We start from the raw sequence: 24,947 nt of genomic DNA on the forward strand, positions 1-24,947 counted from the left end.
GAGGTTCTATCATTATATAGACGAGAATATAGGTTTTAGGAAAAGATAATTAACAGAGTCCCTCACATCAAGATACTCTCCCAAATATTTCTTAAGATATGGGCTTCCCTTTTAATAGCCAATAACCTTAATCAAAATCCATTTGTATCTTTAATATATTTTATCCTAAGTTAATTGAGACACAAAATCTAATATTCTACTACTTGACTTATTAACTGATTAACATATAAAACAAAGGGTTCAAAGTTACGATATAGATTCTACAATTTTGAAAAATATTTTTTCCATGATTACAAATTTTCAAAAATAAGTCAATAAGTCCAATAATTATAATAATACTATATTTGGGTCAACTATCAATATGAGTCACAATGCTTGTATTTCATTAATATCATACTTCCTTCTATATACCACAGTACGATTAGTCTTTCCTAATGTAGTTTATAATAACCTAATTAATTTTATCTTGTTAAAACAATCTCATTATCACATTCAACAATAATATTATTCACTTTCATCAAATTATTCAGTGATTTGAGGAACAACAACTTCTCGAATAGAAAATAATAAAGGAGCATCAACTTGTATCTCCTTAATATCAAGATTAAATTTTCAAAATTTTTCACTCTCACTGATTTCATCATTTTCTAGAAATCTTTTATTAGCATATTAAACTATTCTCATCTATGATTATGACAATAAATCGATACCTAGCCTGATTCATTATATCTATCATAAAATTCATCATCCTCATTGGATTAGACAATTATATCTAATTGTCTCTTAACTTCATTTATGTACACTTCAAGAATGTTAACAACATATGACCTTTCATTTATTAGATATACATATTCATATCTCGAATGATCATCTACAAAGATAATAAAATACTTTTCTCCACAACATAGGGAATACAAAGTGATTCATAGATATAAGTATATAAAGTCTCAATGAGTTTATTAATGAAACTATGTTTTATTCTAATATTTAAGGTCTGCAAGGTCATTAATGTCCTTACAAACTTAAGAATCAAATTAATTCTATACTAACTACTATATAGAATTTTAAAATTAATTTTTCTTAAATCATAAATATTTTGAGTTTATCATAACAAAAAGAAAAAAATAATATTTTAACCCATCAATTCCACATGAAGAAACTAAATTTCTCGAATTATAGAAAAATAGCATACATCCTCAAGATTCATCAGATGAATCGTCTCTAGAAGTAGGCGATAAGCGATCACTACTATGGTTTTTGCTTTAAGACGATTCCTTGTAACTACAAATCTTTCATGCTTTTTTGGTTGACAAGTTAAGTGGAATCTTTCCAAATTATTGGTAATATAAGTTGAAACACTAGAGTCAATCCACTAAATAATATAAAAGACTTTTGTAATATTTGATTCAAAACATAGAAATATAAAGTTTATATATTTCTTTTCAAGCCAAAACTTATAGTCCTTCACATATCCTTTCTTGCCATAGAAGTGGCATTTATTATGAATGCTTTCCTTTTCATGAGTTGGTATATTATTTTCAAACTCAGATGATTTACTTCGTGGATTATGCTTTAACTTTCTTTTCTTGTTACTCACTCGTTGAGTAATAGTTAGAACTTTATGATATCATTTCTACTTAAATCCTTATTCTTCCTAAATACATATACTAGTCAGCTCATTTCAATTTCACTTATTCTTATTTGTGTTGTAGTGAATCTTAAATTGATCAAACTAAAAAAAAATAGAATTAAAAAATGAATTATACTATAAACGATTCATTTATATTCATACCCAAAATTTTGAGCTTTACAGCTTTATCAGCTATATTAAGGATATGATCTTAAATTCCTTGAGTGTCATCATATTGAGTTGTAACTAGCTCTTTAATTAATGTGTCAGTTAATGACTTGTCAACAGATTTAAACTGATCTTTTATAACTTTTAAATATTTTAGTATGTTATTTTCATACAATAATAAAGTTCATATGTTATCAGCAATTGTCATCCCTATAAATATAAGACAATCTATTAGATCTTTGAATGTCATTATTGAATCGAATTGAAATCCATTTCATCATGTAGAATACAATTAAGCTATGATTGAAATATAAATTACCATAAATTGAGAATAGGATGTGTACCTTTTTATGCCATTATCAAATCAGATACCTCGATCGTTGTAAAGCTCTACACAATAGATTTGCACAAGAAGAAGCTAGGCCTTTCTCTTCTCTTTTTACTTTTCATAAGACCACTATGACTGATGGAGTAGAAACCAATCAGAGAGGTGGCAGAAGAGATCTCCGATGTGATTATGTGATCATCAAATTCTTAGAAGGTCCTATCATTATATAGACAAAAACAAAAGGTCTAAGAAAAGATAATTATGAGATTCACTCTAATCAAAGTTATCTCCTAAGATTTTCTTAGATATGAACTTTATTTTCATTGGTCTATAACTTTAATCAGAACCCAATTAAATCTTTAATACATCTTATTCTCTGCAGTTGAGTCACAGCAATGCTCAATAGCTTAGGGTAGTTATTGATTGATATAGTTTCAATAAACTTCCCGACAGATGGACAAAAAGGTTAACAGGTTCACTATGATATGCCCCGAAAGTGATTGGTAATTAATAAAAAATGCATGGTATGGACCACTGCAATGGAGTGTCCCAAATGCTCAGCAAACAGAGGAATTAGTAGGATAGATAGGAATGCATTATGATGTTACGTCTACCAAGATGAAATTTCTTGTGCTACGGTTTTCTTGCACAAACAGCGGAGCATACAATCATGCACCTCACAATGCATTAGAAATCAGCAGAACAGTATCAGAAGTTGCAAAACAGGTATCAGTCACATAAACTAGGCACATATTTACCAAATTCAAACAACAACACAGGGAGCTAATCATCTAGATTCAGTAGATCAGGAACAACATAAATGTGTATGGTTCAATCAACCTATAATCATTAGCACATGTGAGATGCTAAAAGAAATTGTACGAGATATTTTTGACAAAGAACGAACTTTCAGATTGCCAATATCAAATTTTTAGATTCATGAATAAAGTAAATTCAGTCTAAAGCAAACTAATCCATCAGAGAATGAGAGAAAAACACTGACGACAAGCTTAGCGCATTTTTATGGAGAAGCAACAAAAGAAATGAGAGACAGCGAACAAAAAGATAGGGGTGAGTGAAGTTGTTCGGGGGTGCAGGCATGCCCTAACCCGACCGGCTAAATGTAGAGAATGGGAACTCATTCCGCAAGACGAGTGGGGGTTTTGGTTTATCTCTGTTGCTTCATTTCATCGAGAAATGGAAGAATCAAACCCGACGCCTTCCGCCCAAATGATGATGCAAAGCCAACTCAAGGAAAACCTATTCCTAGAAACCCACACGATCTATTTACTCCGTCATGAACCAAAGAAGAAAAGAGAAGAGATAGGCGAAGTGACCGACTGCCGCACGCTTAGTAAAAGCTCCTGCGAGAACCGAAACGAAAACGCCGATGAGTCGCAGTACCTGAAGACTGCAAGGTATTGGGAGCCACGGAGGGATCGGCTCCCGGCGGCGGAGTATCGGGAAGGAACAAACAAGAACCCTATAAAAGATAGCTATGGTTTTACGGATCGAACGAGGAGGAGGCGGAGGACTCCTGCTTCGCGTTGAACAGGGAGTGGTCACCGAAACGCTAAATGGGCGGTCGTCGGAGATGAAGAAGCCACACGGGGAGGCGCGAGAAAGAGTGATAAAACATAATGTGCGCATATATAGCACGCCAACGCCATTTAGGGGACGAATCCTGTGCCTCAGCTGCGACAGGAGACAGGTAGTTGCCACCCGCGTTCCTCGCCGACGCCGTCACATTGCGCCACCTCATCAGTATTCATAGGGACGGAGCGCTTAGCGCCATTATAGAACAAGGCACTTGGTAAGGGCTAATCTTTGCTGTGGGGGCCGAAGCGGCGACCAAATAATACAACAGAGGTATCGTGTTTCCTCGCTGGACCAGTACATGGTGTACCTGATACACTCATAAAGGATTTGTTGTTGCCTCTCACGAATCCGCCCGAACTCGAACACATCACACGCCAAATAACATAGTTTTTGTAATATTATATTAAATTTCGATAGGGGTCAATTTAAAAAAAAATTATAATTTTATTTTCGTATAGCACCTCCAATATTCTAAAACACAAGGGGCGTGCGGAATGGAGAAGATGGGAATGGGGTGGTATATGACAAAGATTTTTTATCCAACTAAAAAGTGATTTTTGATCCAATCAAACATTATCAAGGAGTTCATGCTAGCCTTGCTCATTGATTTCGTGACCTTAATGTAAAAAATCGACTTCTCTTATCCTCCTCCTGATCATAATGAGCACGAGTGCGACGTCCTCCAGCTTTAATGTCAATACTATCAAATCTTCTATCTCATCGTAGAAGTCCTCTCGAGAGATTATCTATCTCAATTGTCATGACAACTGAGAGGTGAAGGTGACAGTGGAACACACGATGAATGAGGACCAGAGACCACAAGACGAAGGTGATGGACACGAAAGTCAAGATAATAAATATCATATATTTTTATGAAAATAAACCAAAAAGGGAGCACTTTGCTAGAAAAAGTAAAAACTTAGAAGCTTTTTAAGAAAAAATTACCCTTCCAATATTGAATTAAATTAAACTTTAAAATCAAGAATTGCTAGTTTATGCAATGCAACAACATGATTTAGGTAAATTATGGGTTTTGTATTAATTTAAACTTTTTCTACGTTTGGTGGAATCTTGACTCATAAAGAAATTTACCACCAACTCCTATCTATTTATAGGCTGCAAGAGCATTCGTGTTTCCAGGTTCATTTAGATGAACCTGAAGTCCTCTGTACGCATGTTCTTATATCAGATGGAAGAAGAGGCTTGCATATGAGAGTGAACAGGGGAACGAAGAAGCGGCTTTACCACCACCAACAACGCAGCAAAGCATAAATCATCGTTATTCTTCAATACATGTTGTCCTCAGAAACCCCCGGCCATGCCGAACCAACGCAGCTTGCTTACGTTGAGGACTCATGGCAATGTGCTTGCCAAAATGACAGGCACTTGAACAAACAGCTGCAGGTCTCATTCGCGTGCAGCCCATCTTCCCTTTCGAAGTCCCTGGATAACAACAGCAGTACCAACAAAGAAAAGTAGCAGATCTTGAACAGACAAGATCGCAGGAGCCACCCAAACGATAAAGAAGCACCCGACACGGACGGGGGAGGCAGGAGAGCCCACCTTCGGCGCCTTCCCCTGTTTGTTGTATGTTACAGGCGACAAAAGCAAGCAGACAAGCAGAGGGTAATAGGAGGAGGGGGATGAGGTCACGGCTCAGTAATGCCGCATTTGAGGTGCAGGGGCAGCGGGTGGCTGGGGCTTGGGGCACTGGTAGCACTTGGCGAACAGCCCGAAGGTGTCCACCTGCTTCACGAAGTTGGTCACGCTCGCCCACCCGCCGAGCCCGAAGCCCACCACCAGCACCCACCCCACCACGAAGGCGTTCACGGCGTACATCGCCGTCCAGCTCGGCAAGAAGAAGGGAGGCTTCTCGGCCGCGTCCTGCAGGGACATCCAGATGCAGGAGTTTGATATACTTGGCATCGGTGATGACAGTATCAAGCACGGTGTGATTGAACATGATCAGGATGATGGTACCTGTCGCGCAGATGGCGTCCGGTAGGTGAGCATGTGTGCCATGGCGGGGATGATGTAGACGGTGAAGCTGACGAGGAGCGCCCCTACGGTGGAGTTGATGGGCCCGAAGAAGGGGAAGATGATGGCCAGGAACCAGATGGGGATGACGACGGGGAGGCGGGCCAGGGCGCGGAGGAAGATGCTCTTGGTGTCGTGCATCCCGATCACCTTCTCCCACACGAAGTAGAGCGGGGTGCAGGCGAAGCCGAAGGTGATGATTTGGTGAATCAGCATGAGGATCACGGCGGCGTCGCGCCACCCGGAATTGGGTAGCAACGAGAAGGCGTTGGAGTGACTCAGGAGCTGGTCACCGAAGGCCCAGTACACGGCGGCGGCCGACGGCAGCGTCAGGGTGAACACGTACACCGTGGCCATCAGGTAGATGTACTTGAACTTCTGCGGCTTCCACATGGCGTGCATGATCTCCCTACACACGACATCACCATTCATCAATACGACCATGAATCGGAGGAGACAGCCTCGATGCCTCTCCACGGAACATGTCTGGTACAGTGCACAGGCTTAAACAATAACTAACATAACTGTCAGTCCACATGGCCTTGACAATCTCGCAGGCCATCTTGCAGACCGTTCAGCTAAGTTTTGTTTATGTCACCATTGTTCAGCAGAATCTTCAAGGCTTCAGTTCATTAAAATCCATAAAGCCAAGCACACAGTATCAGTACTTAATCAACCCACTATTTTCATTATATTTCATAAAGACCAAATCTTTGACTGACTTAATTCTTATTCAAACAATCATGACAGAAGTAGAACATCATATACATATATAAATATATATATGAAATAGATCAAAAGAATCAGATCAGATCATATGAGTTAGTGATCTCCATGGGTGGTGACCACTCTGTGGCTAGCAAATCTGATTGCACGCACCAGCCTCGAAATAAAAGGGTATTGGCTCCGTGCCAAACCGGGTCCTGTTTGGTGGGGCAATGGTGAAGAATACACGGTCAAGTCCAATCCATTCCATTTAGGAGGAGAAGCGAAAAAGAAGCGGCGACAAGAAAGAATGGGGAATGATTTCCATATCCGGGCCGTGATTAAGCCCCACCACCCAGCAAAAGCTGCCGAGAGAAGGGGGCGGCGCGTACAAAATGTGAGATGTCAAAGCTGATGAAGTGGGAAGGTAGGAATTAACGGAGTTGCTTTTCTTTAGTGAACTGCGGCCAGGGAAAGGTTGATGATGCACCGGCTGAGTAGATGTACTGCTGTTCTAGAGCGAGTGAATGAGCTATAGTATGAGATATGACGGCACTCACACGGTGATGGCGTGGCCGCCGAAGGTGTAGAGTATGTTGGTGGCGCCGGTGAAGTACAGCACTAGCTTCGTTGGACCCGAGTGCGTCACCCCGTCCACCTGCATCATATATCCATCCAAAAGTGACCATCACTATCTATCATCATTCCTTCTCCCTCCCGCAGCAGCAGAAGTCTTTGGGAGGTGAACGACGTGAGCGATCAAACAACGGATCATATAGCAGAAACTACTGCTGCAGCTACTGTATTGTGGTCGTTGAGGATGATGATGGTATGTTACCTGGCCGTGGACGACGGCGGCGATGGTGAGGTACCAGGCGGTGTAGGTGGTCATGCCGAGGCCAAGGAAGGACCATATCCTGTAGTTGTGGTAGGAGGGTATGAACACGGTCGTCGCGCAGCAGGCGCCAAATATGTACGTCCATGTCCTCTTGTCCAGCCGGTCGTTGATGTAGTATATGTTGCTGCTCCGCCACCAGATCAAAGAAGAAGGAACTTTGCGATCAAATCGCAAGCGAGAGATGCAGAGAGGAAGGCACGAAAGAAGAATACCTAGCGCAGGCGATGAGCTGAATGACAGAGCCGAAGAGGAGGAAGGTGCAGTTGAAGGCGAGGCCGGCGGCTTTCCAATACGGCCCCAGCAGCCCATCCAACACCTCGAACCACTGTCACGAATGCGGAAGAGGAGGAAAACAGAGACAATTTCGTCATCTTAATCATTAGTCAAAGGCACAAGTCATAATTGACGCTATGAGTTGGACACTTGGGCTGTCTCGATGAGAAGTCAGGGGGAAGCAGGGGTGAAGAAAGAGGGGAAATTGCGAAGCATGGATCATGGGAGGAGAAGAAAGAATGGAGGGAGACGAACCTGGATAACGTGATTCTTGAAGCTCACGTTCTCCTTCTCCTTCCGAGTGCGGTACTCGACGTAGAGGACGCTAATTAGATACGCCGTCCAACTGCCCATGAACCCATAGAACAGCTGCAGGATAATCCCCGACAGCATTCCCAGCTGCGAGAACGAGTACGGCAGCGTCAGCAGAACCTGAGCAACCTGCCATGCATTTGCATCCCGAAACAACTCGATCAGAAGGTTACAGATTAGTGATCACAAAGATCAAAAGGAAAAAGAGACGGTCTTGGGATGTAATCAATCGACAGGTATGCGGGAGATGGAACACTGGAGTACTTGATTGGAGGCGCAACTGAACCAGGCGTCCCAGGCGGAGCCGCCGTGCCAGAGGAGGCTCTTCATGTTGAATCCATGGGCAGCCTGTTCGTCCTCCCCCTTGCCATCGACGTCCTGCTCCAGCTCATCCTTTAAGGTACTGTTGCTGCGCGACACGATGGCTTCCTCTGCTTGCTTCTGCGGCAGCATCTTCTACAGCTCGATCTTTCGTCCTCCCCCTTCTCCTTTGTCACGAAAAGCAGCAGCAGCAGCAAACCGGAGCAGAGGAGGAGCAACGAGACAGATCACGGTCAGAAATCCCTAGGAATGGATCGCTGTAACTAGGAAAGGAAGGGACGAAAGAAGAAGACCCAGTTTCTGGTCGGAACACCGAGGATCTCATTCAACGTAACAACAAACCAAAATGAGAACCAAAGTGGGGCGAGCCTGTTTTCTCCACTCCCCTCAGACACCATCAAAGGACAAGAGGAGAGATGAAGGGCATCGTACCTTAACACCGTCTTCACAGCAGCAAGTTTGAGCACTCGGGTTGATCACCTGCAATCCTCCTCTCTTTTTAGAGATCACCCCTCTAGACGAAACACTCTTCGAAAACTCTTCTCTCTACAGCTGTCTTTCACAAGAACATGGATTCATTCCTCCGAGAAGAGTAGGATCGAGGGAGACGACAGAGGAAAGGAGGCTCAGCTAGTAGGACTCTCTCTCTCTCTCTCCCAGCTGTTAACTACCGAGTGGCGATCTTAACTGCGCTGAGCGCTTGCCCCACTCTCTTATCAAATGTTTCCTCTCTCCCACTCTCTGTTAGCTCACTGATCAGAAGCAGGCTCGGATCCAAACACCATCCATTTTAAATCCCGGGATCAGCTGTCCCACATGAACGGAGCCAGTAGCATAGCAGCGGATGCTGCACCGTGCAGCGTTTACAGAATAAACTACACGGCTGCGGACGGATCTCCTTTAGCTTAATTACTACACAATTCATTTCACCTTCCTCACTCAGCTGCCATTGGCTTTCCTTTCTCGCCGACGTCCCCCGTTCGCACCAACGACACCCACATCGATGAGTGGCTAGGTAATGATTAGTGGCTGGATTTGGACGCCACGGCATGTGGAAAAGCTCGGCTCGTGTTCGCACCTCCACCGTGATCATCACGTGGCCCACCGCCACCCTCGCCGGAATCGAGGACTCACGTCACTACTTGGTCGCGCCGGATTGAATCGACAGATTAAATTCCATGAAATAGATCTTCAAATTAGATTTGGTACGAAATCTCGTATTCTATGGTTTGGCCGCCTACAGAATCTTGGGGAAGGAATTGGGTGGGAAAAGGGTCCCGGCCGCCGCACGAGGATAAGAAGACGGGCGAGGCCTTTCGGCGTTGAGATAAGTGCGTGCAGCTGTCGCCTCGCGATTCGTACCCGCTCGTCTCGGAGGGGGCCCCGTGATTCGTGCGCTTACACCCGCATGACGTGATGATTGGAGTAGACTGTACGAGTCGGCAGTTGCCTCGCCTCGGGATCGGACGGCCATTAAATAGATCAGGCCGTGCGAGATTAGTGATCGCCATCTAAATCTTAAACACTGGCATTGCCCCTAATAACCTATAATCAAGTTTAATACAGAGACAGCAACATTAAATTGAGGTGGAAAAAGCACATGCGTTCTCTCGTCTTATTACCATTCGTTCTTTGTTTATGTGAGTTCCCAAACTCCAAGCTTGACCGCCGTTTTCGTCTTCCAGTCATGCTGATCATTTTTGACCCGTTTATACGCACATATACAATCATATTTCTCGAATCGAGCGGACTCTGTTCAGATTCATTGACTTGAACCCTAAATAGGAACTTCCAATGGCTCGAATCACGAGCTCTCTAAAAGTCAACGTCTCATTTCTTTTTATTTGACTGTGAATTACGGTGGTTTTTCCTCCTCCATCTTCTTGACACTCGAATAAACCCTAAGTTTCCATCAAACAATTCTCAGGGAGATATGGAAGTCATAGCAGATTCTCATACTCTCTTAGAAGATGCTCCGAGACTAAATAAAGGGAACATGTTTCAAGTGCAGCCACGAATCATATGGTCTACCATCTCCGGTCGCCATGGCGCTTTAAGCAGACAGCTTCCTGGGTTCCCTCCTCTCCTTGGCCATGGTAATGTGGAGATCACGGTGACGCACAGTGTGGTGGGTTCCATTGCTCGAGGAATCGCCCATGGTCTCCTTCAGATTTGGCCTCATCCCAAATATATCTGGTATGTGTCAAATATATCGCTGTGAGCAAGATTTGATTTGGATCCGATTCGAATCTCCATCAAGTGACATTCAATTATTAGATGGACAGATAAAAGTTGATCGAATTTGGTGTAATTAATAATCGAAGATCCGATCGAATCCAATCCATCTACTTTTCTTTGGTCATCGTATCGACCTGTCGCGCCGGGATGAGGTATTGTGAGGCTCTTGGTTGATCGAGATCCGATTTGAGCTAAGATCCGTTCCGAACGGATCGAATCCAATCTTTGCTTGCTGCAATCTTTCCCATTGGTGTGAGCCATTAAGAGATGGTTCGAGGTATCCAATGTGATATGCCGACTTAGGTAGCAATCCAATCCACGTTCAACACGAGCCGAATCGGGTTTAGATTCGCGGGGCTCGAATCCGATCCACTTGTGACCTTCCTCCCCCCCTCTTGCGGGAGGACAAAGATGGCAGAGATCGAGTAGGGGATGACGAAGGATTCGGCAGGTGCTCTTCTTACACGCTCATCTTCCGGGAAAAGAGAGGGACAGCTGCCTCACATGGATATTTACCCACCGCCGTCTCTCTCTCTCTCTCTCTCCACTTGGGGAGTAATCCGGATTCCCGGAAAACGACTGATATGACGGCCATGGACGTTGATGTGTCTCCGGGAAATCTGATGACAGAAGGGTGCTTGTTATATTTCCCAGGAGTAGAAAAAGGAGAAGCCTGAGTTGGGCATCTGATGCTTCGTTTGCTCTCCACTTGGCGGGCTCGTTTGTCCTACGTTCGAAAAGCTTTGGCAGAGGTAGCAGATTACTATCGATTAAAGGACATCTGAAAGAGACTGCCATCGCACATGCACATCCACTAATTCTAAACAAGAAGAAGCAGTGTACGACGGCAGCACCGATATAGAATATGAAGGAAGAGTCCGGTGGGAAGACGAGAGAATAAACTCATCAACGTTCTGTATTGGTCGCTTGCAATGATTAAGCAGCGTCTACCGGCACAAGTGTGAGTGGCAGAAAGATCCCAAGTGTCTCCTCTACGGTGGAGATATAAGGCGTGTTACCGGAGCTTTACAGTGATGCCAACTTCTTCGTCCACTGCTTCCGGTTGTTGGTGGGCATAGAGATGCAGGAGAAATGGCTATGGCAGACAGCAGGGGAGCCACACTCGACTGCGACGGAGTTGAAATGGGGACGGCGACACAACAGTCTCCTTTTTGGTAGTGCGCCGGCCGGTAGAATGGAGACGGTCACTGTGAGGAACGTGAGTGATATCGAGTAGCTATAAGTCAAACACCACGCACTATCAAAGTTAGTGGGGGAAAGAATTCAAACGAGTCAATGCCACCAGGCACGATGATCCAACAATTACCAAAACCTCCAATTATTGCAGAGATATAATTGCATATAATCCTCCTACATTGACAAAAAGTCTTGTACATTTGAACTTTGCAATCTAAAATATAATATGCAGAAACAAAAAATCCATTGAATAGAATTTGATCGATGTCAGTAAACATAAGTTCAGCAACACACTGCTAGAGCAAAAGGCCCTCATAATAGTTCTACAAATGGTCCACAGTTGACCAGCTAAAACTCTTGTGTTTTTTTTTAGGCAACAAGAGGTCAGCTAGACTATCGTCCAAAGTATATTCTGAAGCCAGCATTTTCTTCGAGCATCTACCACGAGGCTTTCTTTGAAGTCTCAGGATAAGAAACATGAACTAGGTATATATATATATGCAATTAATTGTAAGTCGAAGTACACCGTCTGCTTTCTTCCGTCGTTATTTGTAAGATAACACATTTTGAAATTTGAGGTGCAGGAGAAAAAATAGCCACCAGCAGATGAATTTTCAGATGGAGCACAATTAGGTTTCCAATCCTGCAAAAAGGAGTCCACGATTAACAACGGCATGTCCAGCAATTGAACTTAAGGCAAGCAATGTTGTAATCTATTGCGCTATATTAGCATCAGCTTTTGCTTAACTAGTCCCCAACACAAACTTTAACAAGGTGAGCATATTCAGAGCCATCCATGTACATCTGACAGTAAACTTGGCGATCGAAACTATGAGTTCATGTTCAATAGTATTCCAGTAGGCAGTGAAGAATTGACTGTAATGAGAAGCTGACCTTACCGAGAGGATAAAAGAATTCAAACTTGATAAATAGAGGATCAGTCATCACTCCAGGCAATTTTGGAAAAACCGAATACCCTGTAACAATCAAAATCTGATAAGAAAACAGGTAACCGATAAAATGAAAAATAGAAATTAGCATGTACTTAGGAGAGACAAATCAGTACCTTGAAAGCAAAAGTGATGTCTGAGACATCAACTTTTAACTTTATCTTCTTCGACCTGTCTTTCCTAGAGTTTCCAAGCTCGAGAAGCCCCTGGAATTGAAATTGTTATGCTACGTTTTCCCCAAATACATTATGATTGGTATATTTCTATTGTATCCCAACCTGATCAGCTAGCGCTCTGCACATGTCAGCAAATTCAGTCATTCCAATTGGACGAATTTGGGTAGATTTGCAAATATCTAAATACGATCTGTTGATCTGCACCCAAACACATTGATCAGCACATTCATTATATGTACTAGTAGTCTAGAAGAAAAAGGTACTGTTTAAGTATTTCTAGAGAAAAAGGAAGATCCAGATAAAGTACAAAGTTACTAAAAGAGATAGTTCAAGTTGCTTGTTCTTTTATATCAATTTGAAACCAGGATAAGATAGTTAAACCGAACTTGCCTCTCCAAGAGCAGTAGAATTCTTGCGCTGTCGAAAAAGTCTGACCAAAGAGCACAATATTACCTGCAAATGTAAAAACAGATTACTCATATACCACTGCTGCTTGTGTGCATATCTACCACCATGTAGAAATCCCCTGGTAAATCTGGGGTACAGAAAATGAATTACATATCTCAGCAAATATATTGCGTTCAACCTAGATTTCAAATTTATCCTAATATATTAAATTTGATTTACATCAGGTGGATATATAAATGTGGCAGAAAATCTATTTAAAGAGAGTGACTATATGAACATTCTATCAACTGCAAGAAAAATGGGTGTTCGATTTTCTATAGATGTTACTCGCCTTCCACTGTTTGGAACTTAATCAACCAACAAGTATAACTACATCATCATTGGTGCCCATAATGCCACAAATAAGGTAATTGTCTCCTACTGATGCACCAATTAGATATATCGCAGAAACACACCGCACAAAGTTCAAGGGTGTTCAAATGGTAAAGGAACTTGGATCTGTCATTTTCATATTAAATGTCCCGATCGATTAGATGCTCTGTGTAATGATTTATGCCCAGAGTTTTCCTGAATTTTTACCTGTTGATGTTGTGGAAGAGACCGTATGATATTTACCAACGGTGACTTGCAAGACTTTGATATAGCAATATCCATATGATCAAACGACACCTGTAATGTGATCCAAATGCACAACGATATTGGTCAAGATGATCAACGTATATCCTTAATTGTACACTTTTCTTATAGCGATCCAGATTTAGCAAATTACTGTATCAAATTTGATAACAAATCTTAATCATGCTTCAGATATCACAAGTCACTAAGAGGTATCCAACTTACAATTTCAGTTTCCTTCTTTTCAGTGGGATCTCTTAACTCTGCTTCAAGCACCTCAATGGCACTCCTAGAATGAAGAAAGAGAAAGCATTATGTATAGTTTAATGTCCGCTGATATATACATGACCTTCGTATTTTTCAACTAAATGAAAGATAGCTCCTTGTAGAATTATTCTCAATCACAGGAGCAAAGAAGTGAATATTGCCAGCAAAATTGAATCTGAAAGAATAGATCAGAATCACGACACAGCTTTTCCATTGTGGACTAAGAATGGTAAACATCTATTGGATTGTAAACTTTCCGAGGAAAGCAAGTTGTAGATAGTAACTGGTGGAATGAAGCAATTCTTTTCAATCCTTAGTAACGAATTAATAAAGGTGAAAAGACTAGACACTGCATAGATTGCAACTCAAAAAAGGATAACGATCAATGTCCCAAATTATCTTTATCAGCAATGAAAGAGAAACTAAGTAGATTCATCTCTGGAGGAGAAAAGTATGTTTGCTGGTTGGAAGACACATGAGATAGCGATTTAGAAAAGGCCAGATGACTAAGGAGACTAAGCGCATCTGAGATGATCTAAGCAGCTAATGAACTAACCTTGACGTAAAGCTTCAAGGCATGCTATTCATTTAGAGAAAGAGAATCAGAAAGTACACTTCATTCTTTTACCAATTGGCATACAAGAAAATCTTACGGTTTTTAACCAATTTTTGCTTTATACAATCCGACCAACTTATGACTGATAAGGGGGGTGCACTTATTAGTATCATGAAACTTCACAGTCCAACTACAGAGGATAACAGACCAAAAAACACAGCAAAAGGGCAGAAGAATTAATCTTGTGCTCTGATATCAAGTTTGAACCGAGCCTATCATGACAAAAGATAGACAATAAAGCAAATCACAAATAAACATTGAAACAAACTATATGCATCATGAATAATCGCACCATATACCTGCAAATATCAAATGCTCTTCTAATATCTCCAGATGCTGCTGCTACTTTCTGCAAAGAAAATAAAAATTTTAGGTCATGCACTAGATGCACTTTTCTCATCCTGCCTTGCAGATTCTGAGCTTGGACACAGTGCATAAAAGTAGGCCAAATTCATTTTTTTAAAGAAGACAGCATAATTGCATTCTTCTGTTTGTTCATCATTCAAGCAAGAACAAATTGATTCTTAAGTCTAGACCATGTTGATGCAGTTCAAGGAAGGAACATATTTGTAAGGATTGAAACCAAGTCTATTAACCTCATTTATTCAACATAAAGAAACAGAAAATGTATTAAAAAAAAAATAATGAAGCTAAAAATAAGTTTAACTCACTCTTGCACAAAATTCTAGTGCTGCAGATTGGAAGACATCACACCCAAGAACCTACATAGAGTGATATGAAAAAGAATTGAAAATCAATATGCTAATAGAAGAACTCCAACTAATAGAGACAAGGCAAACTATGTAGCAAATAGAGGACAAATGAAAACAGACAAGAAGAATCACCATAAGTCTCTGCTGAAGAATCTTGAGTATCTGATCTTTAGAATAAGCACGGAAAGTGATGACAACAGGCTTGCCTAGCAACAATATAATAAAAGATTTAGAATCATTTTAGTTTCACTTGTGTAATGCCCTATAATGAGAATCTTTTATGAACAAAAGACAATCATCATAGTCGATATGGAAATGTTTCCCGAATAGTCAAAGTTCAAAGGACATCACAAGAGAGAGAGAGAGAGAAGGAAGAAAAACTGTAAAATTAGCATCCTCACAGTTTAATGATTCAAGTTTTGGTAGAAAGCGATCTGCCAAGTCTATTGCATTTGCTATGCCTGCAGAGAACAAGTTTGGCAACTAAAGTCACTAAAATGCTATTTTTCAATCTCAAAACCTACTACTGTGAAGAGAACTATACCTATAAGTATGCATCGAGAGAAAGGTAAAGTTGTAAGCATGAAAAGATCATGAAGAACAGAGCTATCTTTAGTTATAAGATAATCCATCTCATCAGCGACTATCAACCTGTAAAACTAGAAATTGTGTAAAAATGAGCTCAGCATGGTAAAAGAGGGAGAAAGGAAGTTCATATAACCAGAACAATTATATTGTGATATCTACAAAACATGACACATGACATGAAGGGTCAAATTTAGTGTTTCTTACATCATTCTTCCAGATGATTGCCCTTTTTGAGAAAATATCTTCTGGAGATGCTGGAGAGGTGAGAAATTTTTTATCTTGCTGGTTGGTCTGAACTTCACAAGCATCTGTAATTATCATTGAAATATTGCAATATAAATGAAATGATTGCATAATTCTATGGCCAGGTCATACAATACTTTATGTCTGGTGCTGTACCTTGCTGAAAATTTCAGTCGTGCTAGTTAGAGAAGTGCAGTTAATGGTCAAAATATCTGGTGACTGAATTCCCTCCTGTCAATTTGATCAGAAAGTAAAAGAATAAGACTGACAAGAGAGGACTTGCTTTGAAGATAAATCCAGATTAGGCAAATGGCGTAACAAAGATAGTTTAAGTCATCAACAATACAGAAGAAGCTCCAAACTCTGCAGCAACATTTTATGACATTTAACTTATGAGGAGACTGGTAAATTCCATTGGCAATCAGGCCCACCCTACATAGTTGAAGATGTCACTCGTTGAAAGCACTACGTATACAACAATATGTTAGGATGTGATGTGGACAGAAGTTAGTTCAACTGATTAGTGGAAAGTGTCAGCAAGATTGATTTTATAATATAAACAATAAAATATTACAAGTTACTCATGATTCGTTTTAATCCTTTGTCAACAATATATCCCATTAGATCAAAGTACAATTTGCAGTAACAGGTAACAAAACCAAGTAACTTCTATGTAATCACAAACTCATAATACCCTTTATAGACATCAGGATTAGCAAGATTTGTGTTCCTCCTTGCTCTATATAATGGACAAATACAACCAACAGCACAAAATTCATGCTTCACATCTGAAGTTAATGAAGTTCCTGCAACTCTTCATTATGCAGCCTATGACACATCAATGACTTATTACAACAATCTAATAAAAAAAAATCAGAACTTATAATTTGCCATACAAAACAATATGGTTTAAGGAAAATCCAAGTGCCTTCAAAAGTAGGAATAAAGTTTTTGCTTGCTCAGTGTACACGAAACCACCAAACTCAGGTATAAAAGAATAAGCAGCAGTACCTCTTTAGACCACACAAGCAGATGCTCTTGCACCTTGCCAATTGACAATGTTTTTCCAGTTCCTGGACATCCACATACATAAAGGCTGCCAGCTTTACTTTGTTGAATGCAGGCTTTGCAAAAATCAATGACCCTTTTCTGCTCCACTTCACGGCAGACCACATTGGCTGGCGGTGTTGCCAAATGCAGTGCTTGCTTTGCGGCTTGCATCTGCGCAGGGTCTGCAAATGATCGATCCCATGCCACATCTCAGAATTCAGATGGTAGTAAACAGAAGGAACGAGATGCGAAGATAACAGTATTATAAAAAAAAAGGTGAATTAATTAAAAGAAATGTATCAACGCAAAATCACCAACGTAATTACTACGAATCTGATTACAAGGAATCACAGATGTCTGTTTAGATCAATTGCCCATAGATTCTCTAAGAAAGATGATCGCATGATACAACGGTTAAGGTAAATTTTCTGAAAAATTATAGAAAATAATTGTATAACTTACCTCTCGGATTCCACTTTGGCTTCTGGTTAGAAGGACCAAAGAGTCTTTTCCTGGGTGATTTAGGCGAACCTAATTGCTTTCCGTTGGCAAGAGACCCGTTGTGCTGCAGAAGCACCAGTTCGGGAACATGTGATCGCGTGGTGAGAAGCCATCGACCACTAAATAAGGAATTAATTTGAATCTAAACATTGAAAGACCGACTCGCTCACTTTTCCTATGCAGTTTTCTTCTCGATCACCGTTGCATCTGCGCGGGGATCTCCGTTTAGCCGGCTGCTGATCCTTGATCGGGCTCTCGCTGGCGCAATCAGATCTCGACCGTTTCCTGCTCGGTGTAGAGTCCGCCCTCGTCTTCGTCTCTCCTGGGACCTTGGCAGCTGGGGATCCACCGAGAGATGCGGGGCTTCGGTTCATGGTCATCGTAGGGCGCGTAGCGGAAGCAGTTGGCTGAAGAACAGAAGACGGCAACTCCAGATCTGCTTCTGCCTTCCTGATCGATCCAATGGGAAAGGGAAGAGGAGCTGAGGAGATGAAAAAGATTAGGGTTCTCGTCGTTTGCGCGGGAAATGGATGGAGCAGTCCTGTTTCTCCCGCCATGAACGCTTCGTTTTTGTGGCGGGACCGCAAGGGTGTAAACGGGTCGGATACTTTCTGATAACACCGTCAAATCCGGCCCGGAGATGGGGGAGGGGGAACTCATCCGTTGATGTTGGTTTGAGATCAGCCGTTGGGTCTCATCTAACGGCAGAAAACGCATCAAGTATGGCCATCCAAATGATACATGAAATGTAATATAGAGTCGGATCATGTCGTTACCGGATCGGATCGCCCTCCAACCCGGTCATGAGTCGGACGCATTCGAGACATCGCATCTGGCCCCTAAATTAAGGATAGGAGCATAATTAAAATAGGCATAATAAATCCAAACGAACCAAATAATGTATCCAAATTATGAGCATCTGATATTAATAAATGTTGCAGAGAACCAAGAAAACTCTTTTTAAGCGGATAAACAATGGTTTTGCATTTGCATACATTTTGAAGTGGAAAATTATAATCTTCATCGTAGTTGTTATCATGTTTTTAACTCACCGGAATTTCTTTTTTCTTTTCCCCTAAATTGCATGTATAGTGAAATATTTTTTAGTATTTTAATCAATCATTTCATATATTGAAAATGAAAAGAATTTTTTGTAATATAATTAAGTATAGAATCACGATGGGATGGAAAGAAGTTTACTCGAGTATATAAAAGATTTATGTCTTATATACTACGTAGACAACTTTTTGTCGAGTGCATTCGATGAGATCCTCGAATGATTAAGTCGGGTTAGGTTTATTTGTGAGTAAAAAATAATTTAATTTAGTTAATTTAGAATTAAAATATAGAAAGATGATTTAATATAATATTTGTTTTATAATCATCATTAATTACATAATATCAAATACCTTTATGATAAACATTTTTTTTATATGTCAAGTTCGAGTGTTCATATTGTCATTTTTTGATTGGATACTGTGTATTGAATAATTGTTATTTACTTTTTTATTGTATTTTCAGGTTATGAGTTTTATGTGCCTAACATAACGACGGTTGTTACTTATATACAAATGTTTGGAAGGCCCCATCGAATACTTGGATACTAATATTTGGGCAAATACATTATTCACGAGATGTTTTACTTAATTATAATATATCGAATATTATAATCTATTATGATTGAGAAAATGTTTCACCTGGTTAAGATGGAGATACCTAATCATATTTGACATTTATATGTGAAAGTGATCAAGAAATCATTATTTATATTGAAAAATATATTTTATAAATTATTAATAACGAAAAAGATATTTATAAATTTTCTTCTCATCATTAATAACGATAAGTTTTCTCATGAAAGACAATCGTAAACTTTTCCTCTCATAATTGATGGTGAGAACGATAATCGCAAGCCACGGTTGAAACACTTAACCTGTTTCCTCATCCGACGATAAGGGGGAGTGTTATCTATGTAATGCATCTCTTAAGCGAGATCAAAACCCCAATATTGACTTGGGCCTATGAAAAAGAATAGCTCATTCTAACTCTTTGGTTGGAAGGGGATCTACCAACTTTGAAGCCCTCGTAAATGACCAAGTAGTAGTCACTTTTTCTCTTACATAATAAAAATAAGTCACAAAAAATTTGTAGGTCGGAGTAATATTGGCATGCCAGCATTTCTCAATGAACACTATTAGATAGTGCTATGAGTTTGGCACCATACAAGAAGGAGATATCTTCCATCACTATAGGCAAGACATCATCATCGAGGGGAAGATGAAGTCTTGTTTTGAGGGCATCACGAAATAAGCAAAGAGACCCGATGTGAGATCGAATAGACGTTAATTAGGTCGGGGGACTTGCAAGTCGAACTCGATTGAGATAGAATAGTTAGCTCGTAGGTGATCCAGAAGTGGTGCACTCACCACTAAATCGCAGTTATGCGAGTTTTCAATAGACTCTAAGTCCTGAAGAACTTTCGGGTTCATAAGAACTACCACTCTTAAGAAAAAGGAGGTAAGGACTTTCTCTACCCTTTAGTTGTCCAAAGATAAAGTGTAAACCTCGACCGTCTAATAGTTGATAAATTAAGAGGAACTTATACGAGAAAATAGAGACATTTCGACCCGAGGAAATTTAGATGCAAAATAATAGAAGATAAAATTGTTGTCAAACTAATGTCGAGACTACAAGTGACTTAAAAACCAACTCACGTTTCAGGAAATCGGAATGGAGCAAAGAAGATTTTTAAAGAGGCCCTGGAGGCACAAATGGAGGAATGAACCTCACCAATAAGACGAAGAAGGATTTATAGAGAGGAAGCCAACCTATTTCCTCTCATGATTGAGACAAGTGTCCCTTCGGGACACTTCTCAAAGAGACATCGATGACTTAAGGATTCAAAAAGCATTGAAGAACGGATTCAAAACATGCTAGACGAAGGATTCGAAAAGTACTAGATAAGAGATTTGAAACATACTAGACAAAAGATTCAAAATGTGCTATATGGGCTTACGAGGTATAAAAATCCACTATGGCAAAGGCACAAGGCCAAATGCACTTGAGACGCGTGAAGAAAAATCTACCACGATAGAGGTACAATGTTAAAAGCACTTGAGACACATGAGTTAGGAAAAGCCAACACACATGAAGATAAATCCACTGTGATAGAGGTGCAAGACCAAATGCACTCGAGACGCTTGAGTTAAGAAAAACCCAACCCATATAAAAAAATAATCGATCGTGGTGAAGGCATAAGGCCAAATACGCTTAAGATGTATGAGTCAGAAAAACCCTACCTGCGTAAAAAAAACCTATCATGGTGGAGGCACAAAGCTAACTGTGCCCTAGACGTATGAGTCAAGAAGTCCCAACTAGTACAAAAAAAAATTTGTCATAGTAGAAACAAGGTAAAATGTGTCGGAACAACCTGACCGATGAGAGCAAATTTCAAACACTCATATGCCCGGAAGTATGCTTTTGTTAGGGGGGATAAATAATAGGCGACTAATCATCTAATATATCATTGCCACGTAATGCTTAAAGAGGAAAGAGAAGGCAAAATTTTATTCTTGCCATCTATGATGAGAAAGACATTCGAAGCTTCATTCGTACCCTTTATACTCATATATAAAAACTCATTTTTTAATATAAAAAAATATATGATTTTTTTATTATTCCTATTTATACTTGTATACGACGAATTATTAGTTTGTGTGTCGGACGGATTAGATCAGAAAACTTCTACCGATCTCAATCTTAATGCAAGTGACATCTAAGGAACTCGACATTAATGAATATAAATTTAAATTATGTCTAGTTAATTAAGACATTAATGATATTTTTCGTGAATACATTGTACACGATAGATTGTTTACAATACTATGATGATTTGTAACTCTCTCGACTTGCAAAAACATGAGAGGGGCACCGAAGGGTGATGACACTGAGAGATGGATTTAGGCTTATTTTCCATGGTTCTTTTTCTTCTCTCCCCCTGTCCTCTCCCCGTGGCGGTCTACACCCTTTATTGCTACTATCTTGGTGCGTCCTTCCAGGATACATTATACCATGGCATGTTTTCGGAGGACGTCACTTTCCTTGCTCGGATGTGGGTTGCACCATTTTGATCGCAATGCTAACGTTTTCTGGATTAACATTTTGCATTTGTGTATAGAAAAAAATGTGAAATATAATCATTCTCAGAAGTTCAATAACAAAGTCAATTTGTAGGTCTAACCTTAGAATCTGCTGCCGTAAGGAAGGCACAATAAATTCCATCGCGAGGAGTAAGTGAGAGCTGAGCTTTTCTTTTCTTTAGAAAAATACTTTATTGCTCAACAACTATGTAGAAATCTTACAAAGAAGCTTATAATATAATCCCTTTTCAGTACGTGAAAGAGACTCCTTACGACAACAGAAACGTAATGACCAATAGAAGCACATACAAACGAACAAATTGATGGACGAACGATGATCACCAGTAGCATCGTGGACGAAACATGACGTTGTTGTCGTGCGGCTCTCCCGCCTTTAAGCAGCGACAGCGGTGGTGGTAGCAGTCGATGAAACACTCACTTGATCCGGAGACGAGCACGGATGGCGGGCGTCGTCGCCGTGGCTTCTTGGTCGCACGTAGACTCGAAGCCCGTTCTTCATGAAGAGGGTGAGGGACATCTTCTGCTGCACCCGGTGGCCCGGCACGAGCTCCAGGCGGTAGCGGAGCAGCACCGCTGACGCGATGGACTTCATTTGGAGGTCGGCCAGATCCTTCCCCAGGCACGTCCTCGGCCCGCCGTTGAACGCCACGAACTGATATGGATCCTTGGCCGGCTCGAATCGGTCCCCCTCGGCCGACAGCCACCTCTCTGGACGGAACTCTCTGCAGTCCTTCCCCCATATCGACTCCATTCTCCCCACTGAGTAGATGGAGTAGGTGACGGTCGAACCCGCCGGCACTACGGTCCCGTCCGGCAGGACGTCGTCGGCGACCACGTACTTGGTGTCCTGCGGCACTGACGGGTACAGTCGCAGGGTCTCCTGCAGTGCCGCCTTCAGGTGCACCAGCCGGTCCAGCTCGTCGAATCTCATCGGCTCCGCTAACCACGTGGCTGTGTCCGGCCCGCGCGTATCCGTCAGTACCGCCGTCATCTCGTCGACAAGCTTCTTCTCCACGTCGGGCCGCAACATTACAGTCCAGAAGAACCAGCTGAGGGCGACGGATGAGGTGTCGCGCCCGGCGAGCAAGAAATTGAGGGCGATACGCTGGAGAACCGAGGACGAGAAGGCGTTGCCGTCGGCGTCGCGCTTCTTCATGAACCGGGAGAGCAGGTCGTCGGAGGGGGCTAGCTTGCGCTCCGCGATGGCCGTGGCCATGTGCTGGTCGACTACCTCGAGGCTCTTCCGCAGCCTCTGTTCGCTTCCGAGGCGCAGGGCCTTCTTCAAGCGCCAGAAGAAGTCAGGGAACAGCAAGCGCTGGAGGGTGGCCTCGGTGGCAGCGTCGAAGGCCGCGGTGAAGGCGTTGTGGGGGAGGCCTGGGGACAGCGTCTCGGGGTCCTTGCCAAAGGTGAGACCGCAGATGTTGTCGAAGGTGAGGCGGAGGAGGAGGTCCTGGAGGTCGACGGCTTTCCCGTCACCGCAGCGGTCATCAAGGATGCGCCAGAGGCGGTCCTTAATGGAGCGGTTCGTCCATCGGGCCATGGCTTGGCGAAGGGTGCGGGTGGTAAACTCGAGGGCGGCGGTCTTGCGCTGGATGAGCCACGTCTCGCCGTCGGAGTTGAAGATGCCGCGGCCGAGCAGGTCGTGGAAGGCGGCCTGCATCTGGGGGCCCTTGGGGTAGTTCTCGAAGCGGCTGCGCAGGACGTGCTCCAAGTTCCGGGGGTGGCAAGTGACCGTCACCAGCCCCTGACGGCGAGCAAGGAGAGGCAGCGGCAGGATGCAGGTCTGGTAGGTGGCAGCTTCGTCGGTGGCCCGGAGGTTGTCGGAGATCCAGTCGTGCATGCGGGCACGGTTGGCGACGAGACCCGGAAGGCTGCCCAAAAATGGCCACACCTTGGGGCCGTTCAGCCGCCGCGTGAGCGCCCAGAACCACGTCAGGTAGGTCGACACCGCCAAAGCCACCACGAGCGCCGCCAGCAGCAAGCGGAGGCTATCACCTTCTACTTGCCGCTGCTGCTGCTGTTGGATCGCTTGGATAATTCCTGCCATTGCCAAATGCCTTGTGGTTGTAATCGGATGGTGCTATATCAAGCACTGTCCGATGAAGATGGGAGCAATGTTCTCAGTGCTCGTGATACTTATATAGTCTCAACCAGCGCTGCGACGACAGAGGGAGTAATATAGGGTTGTTGGGAAAGAAAACGAAGCAGAGCTTCTCTCATAAGACATTTCTTGCAGCGGCACCAGACTTCATAGGTCATACCCACCATGGAAGCAAAGTCTCTGGACGAGTTGTTAGACTGAGCAGGACACTGTAGCCTTTTAGAGTTGACAAGAAGTGAAGTGTCCCTCTGGGACACGATTTATTTGCACGGGGAACACTCAGACGACACCCTTTTCCTTTAAAAGACGGCTTTGGAAGAAAGAGTGCGCTTTGGTTGATCCGTCCAACCAAATCAAATCCGTGGGTCTGGAGAAAGGGGTGGTGAACCAAATCAAGGTTCTGGAGAATCCATGAGCGAAAGGGTTGAGTATGAATGAGACAACCCAATCGTTTCACTTTTGGTCTCAGCGGAATCGTATGAACTTAGAGCACGCAATTCGTTGGTAGATTTATATGAACTCTTCTAAGCGAAACGTATGGAAGAATGTGCCATATGGAAGCATGGATGAAGTATCAAAAAATCACACACCACGAAAATACGGCTACAAAACGGTTCAAATGCGTCCGATAATGTCGCTTGAAGAATATGAATCACACGATTTCGCCGTTGCACAAATCTCAAGGCAAGGTGCAAGATAGTCTTTTGGGATTGCTGGGGGGTGCTTGTGAGCGTGAAGCATACGTCACGAAAAGTGGGATCCGCCTCCTTTTCTACCTGTCCCGTCGTTGGACGCGTTCTTTGGCCCACAGGTGGCTCCCGCAAATCTAAAAATAAATATATTCTCAATCTAC

The 24,947-nt window shown here is 42.1% G+C and overlaps 3 protein-coding genes across 4 annotated transcripts; all 3 read right to left on the reverse strand.

Annotated features, from left to right (window-relative positions):
- Nucleotides 1-4,941: 4,941 nt before the first annotated feature.
- Nucleotides 4,942-9,195, reverse strand: LOC135615827 (auxin transporter-like protein 2). Of its 2 annotated transcripts, none has more exons than XM_065114831.1 (8): nt 8,704-9,195; nt 8,215-8,435; nt 7,894-8,079; nt 7,578-7,690; nt 7,306-7,489; nt 7,028-7,125; nt 5,706-6,171; nt 4,942-5,609 (listed from the first exon to the last, which is right to left on the reverse strand). In XM_065114831.1, exons 2-8 carry the CDS (start codon nt 8,401-8,403, stop codon nt 5,382-5,384), a joined length of 1,464 nt encoding a protein of 487 aa, XP_064970903.1. In that variant the 5' UTR covers nt 8,404-8,435; nt 8,704-9,195; the 3' UTR covers nt 4,942-5,381. The 2 variants fall into 2 exon arrangements, with proteins under 2 accessions (XP_064970903.1, XP_064970902.1); XM_065114830.1 differs by having other exon boundaries at nt 8,215-8,438; nt 8,704-9,194.
- A 2,706-nt stretch (nt 9,196-11,901) lies between these two features.
- LOC135615828 (cell division control protein 6 homolog) lies at nt 11,902-18,344 on the reverse strand. Its single transcript, XM_065114832.1, has 17 exons — nt 18,004-18,344; nt 17,795-17,897; nt 17,294-17,514; nt 16,439-16,513; nt 16,244-16,347; nt 15,996-16,102; nt 15,853-15,912; nt 15,584-15,657; nt 15,410-15,460; nt 15,038-15,087; nt 14,081-14,144; nt 13,820-13,909; nt 13,223-13,285; nt 12,935-13,030; nt 12,773-12,862; nt 12,606-12,683; nt 11,902-12,349 (listed from the first exon to the last, which is right to left on the reverse strand). Exons 1-16 carry the CDS (start codon nt 18,211-18,213, stop codon nt 12,651-12,653), a joined length of 1,491 nt encoding a protein of 496 aa, XP_064970904.1. The 5' UTR covers nt 18,214-18,344; the 3' UTR covers nt 11,902-12,349; nt 12,606-12,650.
- A 3,799-nt stretch (nt 18,345-22,143) lies between these two features.
- On the reverse strand, nt 22,144-24,111 carry LOC135615830 (cytochrome P450 86A1-like). Its single transcript, XM_065114833.1, has one exon. It carries the CDS (start codon nt 24,038-24,040, stop codon nt 22,367-22,369), a length of 1,674 nt encoding a protein of 557 aa, XP_064970905.1. The 5' UTR covers nt 24,041-24,111; the 3' UTR covers nt 22,144-22,366.
- Nucleotides 24,112-24,947: the final 836 nt, after the last annotated feature.

This window comes from Musa acuminata, chromosome BXJ2-6 (assembly GCF_036884655.1).
Source record: "Musa acuminata AAA Group cultivar baxijiao chromosome BXJ2-6, Cavendish_Baxijiao_AAA, whole genome shotgun sequence".
In the NCBI taxonomy this organism is placed as follows: Eukaryota; Viridiplantae; Streptophyta; class Magnoliopsida; order Zingiberales; family Musaceae; genus Musa; species Musa acuminata.